Source organism: Mastigoproctus giganteus, chromosome 6 (assembly GCF_048544385.1).
Source record: "Mastigoproctus giganteus isolate SK-2022 chromosome 6, ASM4854438v1, whole genome shotgun sequence".
NCBI classification, from domain to species: domain Eukaryota; kingdom Metazoa; phylum Arthropoda; class Arachnida; order Uropygi; family Thelyphonidae; genus Mastigoproctus; species Mastigoproctus giganteus.
This window is the reverse complement of record NC_143580.1, coordinates 18,052,042-18,067,926: the sequence shown is the minus strand read 5'-3', so window position 1 is coordinate 18,067,926 and position 15,885 is coordinate 18,052,042. Positions and strand designations below refer to the sequence as shown.

Genomic DNA, 15,885 nt, shown 5'->3' with positions numbered 1-15,885 from the left:
CAGTGTTCTGAAGTGGGAGTTACTTAAAGAGGTAACTACCATTAGGGGTAAAGGGAAGGGGTATTGCTTTCGTAAAGGCAACTACGATGGACTGAGACAGTATTTAAATTCTATACAGTGGGATCAACTGATGATGTTACCAACAGCAAATTCAAAATGGGAAGCATTCAGCATTCAAAGAACTTATCTTGGAAGCTACTAGGCTTTACATACCAACTAAGAAATATTGTTCAAGGTTTAGGCCTAAATGGATGTCAGATGAACTAATGAGGCATATGGCAGAGAAGAAAAATGCATGGGATACATACAAATTAACACATGACACAGAAGAAAAATGCATGGGATACATACAAATTAACACATGACACAGAAGAAAAATGCATGGGATACATACAAATTAACACATGACACAGAAGCCTATGATAGATAAAAGTTGATCCGTAACCAAGTTACAAAGGAGGTTAGGCAGGCGAAGGCAGATTACGAGAGATCCTTGGTAAGGGATGCGAAGAAAAACAGCAAAGAGTTCTTTACTTATGTAAACTCTAGAAGGAAGGGGATGAATCAGATTGGTCCACTTGATATCGATGGGTCAACTGTTGATGATCCTGCTCAGGTAGCTAACAAACTAAATGAATATTTTGCATCGACATTCATACATGAGGAGTTATTCAGCGAGGGGAATGCCAGAGGTGTGTTCACCTCTAGCAGTAAGCTAGAGAATCTCGTAATAACTGAGAGTAAAGTGAAGATAAACACAAGAAAGGCACCTGGGGTGGATGGGATCTATCCAGTTATATTAAAGGAGGCAGCAAAGGAAGTAAGCAAACCCTTAGCCATAATTATGAGAGCTTCCTTGGACTCAGGGGAGGTACCCATGGACTGGAGATGTGCAAATGTGACCCCAATTCACAAGGGAGGATCAAAGGCTGACACAAGTAATTATAGACCTGTGAGTTTAACTTCTGTTCCTGGAAAATTAATGGAGGCACTGGTTAAAGAAGCACTGCAGGATCATCTAGACAAGACTTCAGTTATAGCTCGGACACAGCATGGTTTTGTTAAGGGGAAGTCTTGTCTGACCAATTTGATTGGATACTATGATGCAGTCACAAAAGAACTGGATGCAGGGAATAACTTTGATATTATATACTTGCATCTCAGAAAGACTTTTGATACTGTTGCACATGAAAGACTGCTGCACAAATTGGAGCAGTGTGGCATTGGAGACAAATTTCTGCTATGGATAAAGGGGTGGTTGAGGGGGAGAAGACAGAGAGTGGTAATTAATGGACACTGCTCATCGTGGACTAATGTTATTAGTGGAGTCCCTCAGGGTTCAGTATTGGGTCCTTTATTGTTTTCTGTATTTATAAATGATATTGATGATGGTATATCAAGCTTAATGTCCAAGTTTGCAGACGATACGAAGGTTGGCAGGGTTGTCAAGGACACTACTGACACTATGCTGCTGCAACAGGATCTGGAAAGGTTGAGCAGATGGGCTGAGAGGTGGCAAATGAAGTTTAACATTGACAAATGTAAAGTACTACATATGGGAAACAGCAACCCCAGAGCAACGTATCAACTCTGATGTACTACACTGACAGTGGTAGAGAATGAAAGGGACCTGGGGGTGGTTGTGCAGGCAGATATGAAGTTCTCTGAGCGGTGCAGATGGGCTGCAAGAGTAGCTCATGGTGTTTTGTCAATGATATATAGGAATTTTTCTAGCAGGGATAAGGAGGTGATTATTCCCTTGTATAAGGCAATGGTCAGGCCACACCTAGAGTACTGTATACAAGCCTGGAGGCCTCATTTCAAGAAGGATGTAGAGCTGCTGGAACGAGTACAGAGAAGGGCAACAAGATTAGTGAATGGAACAAAGGGGTGCTCTTACGAAGAAAGGGCTTAAGTTTTGCGAATTACAGTTTCTGGAGACTAGGCACCAGCGAGGTGATCTGATAGAGGTGTACAAAGCCTTGAATGGTTTGAGCATGCTCAATGCTGATGGGATTCTTCCTCTTGCTCAGAATAATCACCTGTGAGGGCATAAATTCAAATTGAAGAAAGACAGATGTAGGATAGATGTGTGGAAATTTGCCTTTAGCCACCGGGTGGTTGGTAGGTGGAACAGACTTCCATCCCTAGTCGTGGAAGTTGATAGCCTAAATAAGTTTAAGGCTCAGCTGGACGTCGTGGAAGTTGATAGCCTAAATAAGTTTAAGGCTCAGCTGGACATTCGAACGAACAGAGGGGTGAAGTGGAAGTGGTTATTTTTTATTTATTTATTTTACTTTATTTTTTTTTGGCTGATGCTGCATAAGCTTGCTTTCTTGCATCAAATGCCTCTACTAATGCTAATTCAAGTAGCTCACTCTGTTCATTTGAAATGAAACATGAAAACTTGAAGTTGTTGACAAATATTAAGTATGAAGAACATGGTTGGTTGATTTGTGCTAACTTCAAAGTGGCAGGCATGTTACTTGGACAGCAATCTGGCTACACAAAAATGCCTTGCTTTTTGTGTGAGTGGGACAGTTTGGAAAGAAGTAAGCAGTGGGAAGTCAAAATCTGGCCAAAGAGAGGCAGTTTGTTGCCTCGATCAAAGAACAGAGTTCATAAGCCATTGGTAGACACAAAACTGCTTTCCTTTCACCCTTGCACATCAAACTGGGTTTAATGAAACAGTCTGCAAAAGCTTTATCTCAGGAAGGGATCCCTGCTTCAACTACCTTTGTATTAAATTCCCATTGATCACCCAAGAAAAGCTAAAACAAGGTATTTTTGATGGACCTCAAAATCACAAAGATGAGGGACAGAGATTTTGAGGGAACTATGAATAAAAGAGAAAAACAGGCATGGATTAGCTTCAGGTCTGTTGTTGAGAACTTCTTAGGGATCCAGACTACAAGAATATAGTTGAAAATATGTTGGCAAACCTCAAGAAGCTGGGTGTCAAGGTATATTTTTTTACACTCTCACATCAACTGCTTCCCAGAAAATCTAGGAACAGAACTGTTGGTGAAGAACAGGGTGAGAGGTTTCACCAGGATATTAAAGACAAGGAAATGCGGTATCAGGGCAGGTGGAATGTCAAGATGATGGCTGACTACTGCTATATGACAAAGAGGGACTGTAGAAGAAGAAGTAGAAGAATCCACAAGAAAATCAAAGAAATGAAAATTTGATCCATTGTAGATCAGTTTTTAAAATGAGAGGAGTGTTTATGGGCTTTTTACCCATACTGCCCTTTTTAATAGTGCTTTAAACATGTATTTAAATATAAAAGCCTGGTAAAAGCAATATTTTGTTATTATTTCAGTGCACAAATTCTGCAAAAATTAATAAAAATTTGTGAAAAATCTAATTTTCCTTCATGATTTTTGAAAAAAACTGACATGATGGAAATAAACAGAAGTCATTTTTTAAATCAACATTAGTAAATGATTTAGAAACACCTTTTTCTGAGAAAATATCCATGGATTTTTTTTTTTTCAAAATTCAGAGCTGTGTTATTATAAATAACAAACATTTACAAAATGCATAAATGATATTGTTAGCTGTAAAAGAGCAAATACACATTTTATATTTACAACAGGACTAACTTGATTGTGTTGATCTTCTACTGATGTTATCTGAGTTTGCAATGCAGAATTCTGTGAAATTAGTGATGCTTTTTGGGAATTAATAAGTGTAATTTCAACTTCAAGTTTAGCTAAACGAGACTGAAGATCAGAGTTCTGGTGATTTACTGACGATAGATGTTGCTCCAGGCCATCCACCTGAGATCTAAGGCTATTGTTCTGATCTTTAAATGATGAAGTCTGGTTACTCAGGTTTCGATTTTCTTCTTCTAAAGAATTATTCTGAAACATTAAAAAGAAATCAGATTTTCTTATCATATCACAAATAGATACTACTAATAGCCTAACAAAAAACTTTATTTTATAATGGGAAGAATGTGGTTCAATCTGGACTTGCACTCAAGTACCAATAAAATTACTTATTTAACCGGATCTTCTACCACTGATCTTTAAGATTTGCTGAAGAATTTCCACTTCTTTCTGTTCAAGGCTAACTAATGTTTTTGTCCTTTCCTACTGGAATTATTTCAGTAATTCTGTATACCGTTCCACTTCCTACTAAGACGATTTCTTCTTCTGGCATTATAGCCCAGGGTGGGTCTTGCCTTCTCAATGATATTACACCAGTAAGCCCTCCCAGAAGTCAAACTTCTCTAACTTCTTATTCTCATGGTCTTTACGTCCTCTTCTACATCATTCATCCATTTTTTCTTTTCCGCAGTCTTCCTCTTGCCCTCCTACTGATAGGTTTCCATTCCATTATCCTCTTAGTTGTTCTGCTGTCATCCATTCTCATAACATGTCCCAACCAGGCAAGTCTCTGGCTCTTCACAAATCTGACGATTTCACACCCAGAATAAGATTGTCATTCTGATTCTTCAACGTCTTGTATGGGCCCAAAGACTTTTCGCAAAATTCTATGCTCGAACACTCTCAACAACCACTCATCTTTACTCGTTAATGTCCAAGCTTCACAACTTACAATTGGTTTGTTGTTTGTTATTTGGTTTTTAGGAGCATTAGCAACTAAGGCCATATTGCTCCGGGAATATGCGGTGGTCATTCCCTTGACCTTTCCGCATCCTCCGTATTTGGTGGTGACGGGCTCGAACTCCAGTCTAATCAAGAAGCGTGTGCTATGCACTGCTGCTCCTTCCCACCTGGCTACGGAGGCGCCTGTTACAATTGGTCTAATGAGACTTTTGCATATCCTTAATTTTAAATGTCTGTTCAATACTCTGGAGTTCATTAGTTTTTCATGTGCATAGAAGCATCTGTTTCCACTCAGGATAAGGGACTTAATTTCATTAGTAATAGAATTGGACTGGTTTATCTGTGAACCTAAATAGGCGAAATTTTGAACAAGCTCAAATGAGCTGTTGGTTCTTAAATTTTCCGTGTTATCTGCTGTTCTCCGGACTTCCATATATTTTGTCTTCATTTCATTTATCCTAAGTCCTCTTCTTTGTGCTTCACTATCCAGCCTGGCCACTGTTTCCTCCAGTGCTCCTTTAGACCTACTGATAATAGCGACTTCATCAGCATATGCACAGATCTGCACTGTCTTTGTGCCTATGTGTCATCACTTCTAATTTTCTGACAGTCGCCTCTAAAACCAAGTTAAATAACATAGTAGAGAGTGCATCACCCTGTCTAATACCAGCATTAATGTCAAAGGGAGTCATAAACTCAATTCTCACCACTGCTTTAGAGCCAACCAGGGTTGCTTTTATGAGCCTAACAATCTTTGCAGGTATGCCCAGTCCTGCAAAGACTACCCTAATGATATATCCAATTGAGAGATGATGCAACATTCTCACCAGCCAAAGCATACAGAGTTGGAGTAAAATTATACACATGTGAAGACTGTTACACTTATGAAGGCTGGTTATTTCATTTGTAAACTGAAGCTGCCATACATTTAATTACTGTTATCAAGGTTCATGTCTACATCATCTTCTTGAAATGCTCTCCCTGAAACTACATACATTTGCTATATCAACAAATCCAATTTGTGAAAACCTCCTGCAAGCTATTGTTTATATATACCTCCCACTTACTTAACCCATTATGTGGTTGACGCATGCAGTACTATACCAAAATGCTGAACCTTCAACTTTTTCTTCAAGTTCTGGAATAAGGAGAAATCCCATGCTGAGAAGTCAAGCATGCTGGAGAAGGGGAATGCCTCATCATTAATATGTGGCATTAATGATGAGGCTTTCACAAAACAAAACATTACAAAACATCATTGTTCTGTAATGAAGCTCAGCCATCTCCACAAACAATTCACATAGAGCTTTTTCTGTAAAACTATTACATATTTTTCCTTATTCAAGGCACTACTCACATGGCACAAACTGCAAGGCATTAAAATAAAAGGACTATGAAGTTCAGCATAGCTTGAAATAGATAGCTTTGAATCTAAATAGGCACTTACCTTTATTTATTATTATTATTATTATTTTTTTTTCAAGGTGCTGCTTATGGACAAAACACACTAAAGTTACTTATGTACATGAATTTTAATGCTCAAGAAACAAGCTATAAACCACAACCACATCCAAACCAACAAAGAGCACCCATCCACCATTTACATGAGAATGCAGAAATATATAACCAATTTCAAATGACTAAAGGACAAGTCAGATGATTTATAAAATTGCTTAGCCCTAAGCAGGACAGTATTTTCTGATGATGAGCAGTGTTATTAGGTAAGCTAAACTTTAAACATAACCAAACAAGTCTTTAAATATCTATGTGGCATCATGACTGAAGCAACATAGTGGAGTCTTCGTTTCAAAATATACCTGGTTAAACCTTGATATAAAGAATTGTAGGCAGTGCAAGAAATACTATAAACAAGGTTATGTTTCTGAAGAGAGCTGGCTAGTCAAGTGAAATGACATACTTAAACAAGCACTCTAGTTCACAAATTTCTTTTGCTACTATCCTGTTTCTGTATTTTTAAATAATTGTATGAGATATGGAAACCACAGTTCAATGCAAGGAATACAAATAAAGGGTTTCTTCTGTAATCTGTCAAGTTGATTAATCATCAAATTTAATTGCAGCCTAGCTTGTTCCTTGATGGATAAAATTAATTCTTTCGGATACACGTTTTATAAACCTATCTGTTAAAATATTGATTTCACCAACCAAATCTGGTTGTGAAGTACAATACTTATAAGCATTCAAAAATTGATTGAAGACGTGTGAGAAAATGGTAACTGTTATAGCCAAGAAATGTGCACTTGTAAATTTACAATATATTTTTAATTGGATTAAACTGTTTGTTCTAGTTAGTGTAAAATTAAGAAAATTAATAGCTATTACTAACAACTTATCTTTATTCATTAATAAAAATGAATAATATATTAATTAAATAATAAAGGTAAGTTTCTGCTTATATTCAAAACTACATGGAAGAAACTGTAAATTTTATGTTTGTTATTTTAAATTAAACAAGTTAAGCACATGCTTTCCTCAAATGACCACCTGAAATTAAAAGCTTGTCAATACTGAGTGTTTATATTTTGACACAGTACATGCTATTCATAAATATGACCAGTTTCAAATTGTCAGCTAATGTTTTGATCAGGTGAACATAAAATTACTTAATTACTATTAGGAAATGGTGCGAGGAAACAAGCTTATATAGCATCAGCCAAAAAAAAACCCCGGCTCACTTCATTTTCCATCTTCTCTAATAACACTTTCCTAATCCTTCCTTAAATTTATTCAAAACCCACTTCCACAACACCAGATGGAGGTTTGTTCTGATAATCCATTATTCTATGGTGGAAAGCAAATTTTTGCACATCAATATTGCAAAAATGCTTTTCAATTTAAATTTATGTTCACTAATGTGAGTTTACCAAGAAAGAGTAACAATGCCATCAGCATTTAGCTGCTCAATCCAATTAAAGCCTTTAACATTTCATTTGAGTCCCCTCACAAGTGCCTAGTTTCTAAGGCTGCAATTTGCATAACTGAAGCCTTTCTTAGTAAGAGTACACACTTGTGTGTCTAATCTTGCATTTCTCTGCACCTGTTCCAACAGATCTACATCTTTCCTAAAATGATGTTTCCAGATCTGTTTGCAGTACTCAAGGTGTGGCCTAAACAATACCTTATACAATGGGATAATCACCTCCTTATGTCTGCTGGCAAAATTTCTGTATACTACTGAAAAATGGACAAAAGTGGAAAATATATTCTCTCACAGTGTCCTAGCACTGTGAGAGAAATCTTTTGGTGTTAATAAAGAATGCTTTGCTACTTTTATTGTATTCTTAGCCCAAGCATTCTAATAATCTGCCTTTCTTGCCTAATGCCCTTACTGCAGACTATTATATACTTATTTATAATCATCCCATACATCTTTTTTCTCTGCCACATCTCATCAGTTCATCTGACATCCATTCAGGTCAGTGCAATATATCTTAGTTAGTATAAACTGCTTAGTAGATGATATGATTATTTCCTGAATGCTTCCCATTTAGAATTTACTGTGTTTAACATAATTTGGTCCCCTGAAAAGAATTTTAAAACTAAGGCCATCATAGTCACCTTTACCCTTTACAGTAGTTATATTTTAAGTAACACCCATATCAACAGATTATAATCAATGCCATCTAGTGGTTCCTTCAACTGGAGATTCTTAATGCTTGAAGAGTCACTGCTCATAATCAGATAGAAAGAACTGCTTTCTTTTGTTGCCACTATAATATAATATGCTGGTGTAGATAACAGTCATCCAATAAATCCAGTAAATTCTGCTACTATTTGAATGACTAATCCACACGTCCAATCAATGTCTGGCAAGTTAAAATCCTCATTATAAGGCAGTCTGGTTTACTGGCACATTCAGTTTGTCTGTATAGTTGTTCATTATAATCATCACAGTTATTTGATGCCAAGTATTTAAGCTTTATGCTTGGGTTTATGTCAACTTAAATATTGTTACAATATTATTATCTGGCTCTGCTTAAGTTGTTAGCATCTTTTAAAATGAAATACCACTGTAATAACTTCAGTTAATTTATTCTGTACAGACATGATGCATTTTCTGCTGCTGTTGGTATTAAGTTTAATGACACAAGGGCTACTGAGGCCAAATTGTGTCAGTTCATAGTTTATTTTGCACATCTTATAACAATTGAATTATATACATGCATATAGGTCAGTATGCTTTAAGTTTGTTAAGAGCTCTTCTATGTCAGCATGATTTCGAAGAAAATGGTATAGAATCTGAGTTTCGTTCAATTTGTTGAATGACCGAAAGGTGCTAGAACGGATGGATAAGTAAAGAGGACAGTTTGCAAGAAAGTGACGGACTGTAAGTTGGGTGTGACAGGGTGTGCACTGGGGTGGATCTTCTCCCAAAAATAAAAACAGGTGTGTAAGATGAGCATGCCCAACTCTTACTCTTCTTCTCATCTGTTTCATCTGAATCTGGAGAGCCACAACTCTGGATCTTGTTTTAGCATTAGCATTAGTAGAGGCATATGATGCAAGAAAGCAAGCTTATTCAGCATCAGCCAAAAAAAAAAAAAAAAAACACACCACTCCCATTTCACCCCTCCGTTCGTTCGAAATACCTGTCCAGTTGAGCTTTAAATTTGTTTAGGCTATCAACTTCAACAACAAGTGATGGAAGTCGGTTCCACCAACCAACCACCCGCTGGCCAAAGGCAAATTTCCGCACATCTATCCGACATCCGTCCTTCCTCAATTTGAATTTATGCCCTCTGAGGTGATTATTCTGAGCAAGATGAAGAATCCCATTGGCATTGAGCATGCTCAAACCATTCAAAGCCTTACACACCTCTATCAGATCACCTCGCCGGTGCCTAGTCTCCAGACTCTGTAATTTGCAAAACTTAAGCCTTTCTTCGTAAGAGCAACCCTTTGTTCCATTCACTAATCTTGTTGCCCTTCTCTGTACCCGTTCCAGCAGCTCTACATCCTTCTTGAAATGAGGCCTCCAGACCTGTATACAGTACTCAAGATGTGGCCTAACCATTGCCTTATACAAGGGAATAATCACCTCCTTATCCCTGCTAGAAAAATTCCTGTATTTCATTGACAAGACACCATGAGCTACTCTTGCAGCTCGTCTGCACTGCTCAGAGAACTTCATATCTGCCTGCACAATTACCCCCAGGTCCTTTTCATTCTCCACCACTGTCAGTGTAGTACCGCAGAGTTGATACGTTGCTCTGGGGTTACTATTTCCCATATGTAGTACTTTACATTTGTCAATGTTAAACTTCATTTGCCACCTCTCAGCCCATCTGTTCAACCTTTCCAGATCCTGTTGCAGCAGCATAGCATCAGTAGTGTCCTTAACAACCCTGCCAACCTTTGTATCATCTGCAAACTTGGACATTAAACTTGATATCCCATCATCAATATCATTCATAAACACCGAAAACAACAACGGACCCAACACTGAACCCTGAGGAAGTCCACTAATAACATTAGTCCACGTTAAGCAGTGTCCATTGATTACCACTCTCTGTCTTCTGCCACTCAACCATCCCCTTATCCATAGCAGCAATTTGCCTCCAATGCCACACTGCTCCAATTTGTGCAGTCTTCCATGTGCAACAGTATCAAAAGCCTTTCTAAGATCCAAATATATAATATCAAAGTTATTCCCTGCATCCAGTTCTTTTGTAACTACATCATAGTATCCAATCAAATTGGTCAGGCAAGACCTGCCCTTAACAAAACCATGCTGCGTCTGAGCTATAACTGAATTCTTGTCTAGATGATCCTGCAGTGCTTCTTTAACCAGTGCCTCCATTAATTTACCTGGAACAGAAGTTAAACTAACAGGTCTATAATTACTTGTGTCAGCCTTTGATCCTCCTTTGTGAATTGGGGTTACATTTGCACATCTCCAGTCTATGGGTACCTCCCCTGAGTCAAAAGAAGCTCTCATAATTATGGCTAGGGGTTTGCTTACTTCCTTTGCTGCCTCCTTTAATATAACTGGATAGATCCCATCCACCCCAGGTGCCTTTTTTATGTTTATCCTCGACAATCTCTCCTCCACTTTCCTCTCAGTTATTACAAAATCATCCAGCTCACTGCCAATGTTTACTTTACCTACATCATTCTCTTTCCTGAATAACTCCTCATGCGTGAATGTAGATGCAAAATACTCGTTTAGATTGTTAGCCACCTGAGCAGGATCCTCAACTGTTGAACCATCAATATCCAGTGGACCAATCTGATTCATCCCTTTCCTTCTTGAGTTTAAATATGTAAAGAACTCTTTTCTGTTTTTCTTTGCATCCTTTGCCAAGGATTTTTCGTAGTCCGCCTTTGCCTGCCTAATCTCCTTTGTGACTTGGTTACAGACCAACTTATATCTATCATAGGCTTCCATGTCACCCATTAATTTGTATGTATCCCATGCATTTTTCTTCTCTGCCACCTGTTTCACTAGTTCATCTGACAACCATTTAGGCCTAAACCTTGAACAATATTTCTTAGTTGGTATGTAAAGCCTGGTAGCCTCCAAGATTAGTTCCTTGAATGCTTCCCATTTTGAGTTTGTTGTTGGTAACATCATCAGTTGGTCCCACTGTATAGAATTTAAATACTGTCTCAGACCATCATAGTCGCCTTTACGAAAACAAAAACCCTTCCCTTTACCTCTGATGGTAGTTACCTCCTTGAGTAAATCCCACTTCAACACACTGTGATCACTGCCACCTAGTGGTTCATTTATCTGCAGATTCTTAATGCATGAAGAATCACTACTGATAATCAGATCAAGAGTATTGCTCCCTCTTGTTGCCTCACGAACGTGCTGATGTAGAAAGCAATCATCCAATAAATCCACAAAAGCCTTGCTAGTGTGCGAGTGACCAACCCACAAATTCCAGTCAATATCTGGGAAATTAAAATCCCCCATTATAAGACTCTCTGATTTACTGGCCCACTCTATTTCCCTATGCAATATCTTATTATACTCATCAGAGTCATTAGGCCTATAGCACACTCCTACTCGCAATTTTGATTCCCCTATGCTTATGTCACACCAAACTGACTCGACACTGCCCTGTCCATCGATGTCGATTGGCTTCACTTCCTTGGACTTTATGTGTTTCTTAACTAATAGCATAACCCCTCCTCCCCTCCTGTCCTGTCTATCCTTTCTATACACATTGTATTCCCCAAATTCCAGTTCCGCATTACTTATATCTGTGTGACACCACGTCTCTGATATCCCAACAATATCTGCCTTTGATGTTTTGAGCAATACCTCAAATTCATCAAATTTATTTACCAAACTCCTAGCATTGGTGTACACGCAGGTATACATGCACCTGTTTCTATTCTTAGCTACCCTAACACAACCCATGTGTTTACTTGTACCGCAATGCCTCCCAGCAGTCTCTGAAATATCCTGAATCTTGTTTTTCAGGCTTCTGCTCATTTCAATAGAAGCAGTGCAAGAATCACTTCCACCTCTGCCAGTGGCTACTGTTAATCTATTAGTCCTTGTATTCCCCCCAACTAGCAGTTTTCCGACCCACCTAACACTGCCTCGACAGCATCAGCAAAAATTCTTGCATCCTTTCTATTTAAGTGTATCCCATCCCTGTAGAAGCAATCTCTCCTGTTAACAAGTACAGTCCAGGCTGAAAAAAATTCTACCCCTTGAGCCTTGCACAATCCCTCCAGGGCCGAATTGATCGACAAGGCTCTCATCATATACTCCCTCCTATCGTGTCTGGGCAGAATTGCAGACACTTTCAAATTCAACCCTAATTCACGGCTTTTTTTCAACAGTGACCTGTACTTGCTAAGTAATTCCGCCGGTCTCCTACTCTTAATGTCATTAGTGCCAACGTGTACAACTATATCACCTTTTGTGCCCTTAAAAGATGATATCCGCTCTACAACGTCATCAACCTTTGCCCCTGGCAGACATACCCTGGTCCTATTCCACCTATCCTTTTTACAAAGCATGTTCCCCGTTTCCCTGACAATAGAGTCACCAACAACTACTAGTTCCTGTGGGACCAGCGCATTCTGCCTAGGTTGCCTGATGACCAAGTGCAAGCTCTGGCGTTGATGTGGGCAGCTGAGAGCTTGATGGGCCCCTCAATTTATTTCCTTCGAGGGCATCCACCCTGTCCTTCAAGCTCTCATAAAGGCCAACTTATCTGGTAAAGTTTGTTGTTCGTATTACTTTTCCAGATCTGTGACCAATTTTTATAACATGCCTTGCTAATTACGGGCTAGTAATCCTTATAAGGAACTTTAAGGTGCTATGAGAATGTGGTAAGAGGTCGTTTAGTGACAAGATCAGCAGTCTCATTTCCTGGAATTCCAGAATGTGCCGGTATCCAACAAAATGTTACTGATTGATTGGACTTGCTGCAGGAGAGTAACTGATAGTGAATAGTTTTCAGTATAGGATGACACGAAGAGAAATTCTCCCTTATGTAATGAAGAGAAATTCTCTCAACCAAGAACCTATATATCACAACCAAGGACTATATATCAATTCTTTCTTCTTTCATAATGACATCTAGTAGGTTCTCGCACAAAAATTGCCAGAACTGATGCTGCAAAACATCTACTGTTCAGCTATTCCTTTATCTTTAACAAAAGAGGAAACTTATCCACAAAAAATTTCAACTTTGAAAATGATGCACTGCTAATTGATATTTGTACTACCTCAGCATTTTTGGGAACTTGTGCACCATGTTAGTCACCTCCTGTAATAAAGTACTACTTCACTGAACAACACAGAATCTTCTTCACAATCTTGACAATAGAAATGCCAAAGACTAAGTCAGAATCATCATTCTAGTTTAGTCTGCTATGGTAAAAAAACTTCCAAAATGGAAGTAGAATATTTAAAAACTTAGTATAATAAACTTGCTGAAAGAATTTGGAAGGGCTATGGCCTCACCCTATGGGGAATTCACTTGATGTAATGGTTAGTACAAAATTTTTTCAGTCTATACTGTTGTATAACATCTAGCATCTCTCATATTGTGAAGTTATACTTCATAACTGGGTTTCACTTATTGCAACACCAGGATACCTACTCACCCACTGATGAGAGGCCAGACATCCTTGAAACAACTGTCTGAGTGGTGTCCACTGAAAATAAGTAACAAAGTCTTCTCTGCTGGAGCATTGAAGCATTGCTTATTTGAGGTAGTGCAATGTCAGGCAACTAATTGTGAAGGTATTCATAATATGAGATATAATAAAAATGATTCCATTTTCACCATTTCGGTGATTCACTACATATAATGATGCTATTGCACTAACCATTACATCATAATAAAGTTGCATAACATTCTTTAACATCATAATAAAGTTGCATTACATTCTTCATTCTTCTAGGAGTAATTACCTCAGCACATGAATGTGAGGTACATTGGATTGAAGAGGAAAGTTTGGATTTTCAAATTTTGGCATAACATTTAAAAGAAATAAACAAATTGCTTTATTCAAGATAGAAGAGAGAAACATGAATAGGCTTTCTGCACAAGTGGGGATAACATGCCTAGCTTGTCATGCTTGCTTGGCCTGTTAAGAATTACTTTCACCAGAAATTTGTGATTCAAAAGTTCAAAAAAAACTTTTTGAACTTTTCTTGGGGAGTCGATTAATTTGTTTCTTTCAAAACTTCTTTTGAATCACAAACCATATTATAATATGAGTCAGTCGCACTTGTTAGTGATTTCCCACTTTTCAATCTGGTAAACCTGAAAAGTGTTTATATGGCTTTTCTCACCACTCCTAACCTTTTCTTTAAATAATTGTCAAAGATTGTCACTGTTCTACCTACTTTCATTGCAAGGCATGCAGCAGCCTTTTCAGGATATAATCAATAAGATGATGAGGCCAGCCTATTACCACCAAGTGCTCAATCTCCTCTTTTTAATAGTCTTGCTACTCCAAATGTCAGGCCTTTCATAACAGGCACATGATCAATAGCAAATGCTAGACAGTTTTTTTAAAGAATCCTATGTGCTTTTTGGTTGCTCAGAAGATATCTAGTATTGTACCCTGTAAAAACTTTCCAATGTTGGCACTTAGAGCAAGCTGCTTTTGATTTTTATTATGAAATATCACTACAATGGGATATAGCTTGGCATCACCTTGATTACTACAAAAAAAAAAAAAAAAACAATATATATATATATATATATATAATAATAATAAATAAAAAAATTGAACAGTCTACATGTGTACTCTGCCTTTATTTATTTATTTTATTATTATTTTTTGCATCACTACAGGGCTAATAATGATTTAAAATTCAGCTAGATAGGCTATTTGATATAGCCAAGTGATCAGAGTGTGAATGCACATGCTCTTTGAGTGGACTGTGGTTCAAGCCTGGGACTGCTAAATACAATTAATGATTGTATTCATGATTTACTGTGAACTCCTCTGACATGGAGGTCATGCCAGAGTATAAACAAGAACATTCTTTTTTTTTATTTATTAAACATTCATATTAAAATAATAATAAAATTATTATAAAAAGTAAATCAGGAGATAATATAATGCAACTTAATATTCTTCATAAATGTATTATCGAAATTAGCCTAAGTGTTAAATAAATCTACATCCAAGTCATTTGGCAATCATGATTGGAAATAAAATTATGACATATGTTCATTCTGGATAAATTACTTTTACGGAGAAGCCTACTTGGACAATTAAAATGACATTTTGTAACAAAAATCTGCAATCAATTTTTGCATTAAACTTAGAAAAGGCTCTAAGTTTAACAATAGTTCTGCAATCTTCTTAAGAGATCCATAAAAAGTGTCACTTTCAATTAAAACATAAAACCATGCTGAATTGCTCAAGCATAAAGTTCAAGTCTCTGTGATAAGGTCACGATATTACAGTACAATATCACAGCTCTGTGCCTCTACTTGTAGCTGCTTATTTTCAGCTGGAAAAAAAAAAAAAAAAAAAACCCAGCAAGGTCTGCTGCAATATCTCATCTGTGACAGGGTCTGATGTACTGTTTTCTGATACACCCTTTTGCACACCACAGTTGTATACTTTCATTCATTTGGCTGATTGTGGCCTGTCCGTTAAACTGCAAGATTCCTTTCACTTTTCATCAGCTTCTTTCATCAACACAGTCACTTCTATTGTTGGTTATATTCTTTCTTTGGTTTTTGGAGCATTACTGGTACACTTTAAATACTGTTGTGCATGAATACCTCAGGAGGGTGGCAGTGGCCATGATACTTACATTAACATGTATGAGGGTATACAGACTGCA

The 15,885-nt window shown here is 37.6% G+C and overlaps 1 protein-coding gene across 1 annotated transcript in view; it reads right to left on the bottom strand.

The window, feature by feature from the left end:
• Window positions 1-15,885, bottom strand: part of LOC150084017 (protein Daple-like) — a 303,433-nt gene that overhangs the window by 65,711 nt on the left and 221,837 nt on the right. The window contains exon 22 of the mRNA XM_090375738.1: window positions 3,609-3,869. Within this exon, the coding sequence (XP_090231864.1) occupies window positions 3,609-3,869 (261 nt within the window). The remainder of the gene's footprint in view (window positions 1-3,608; window positions 3,870-15,885) is intronic.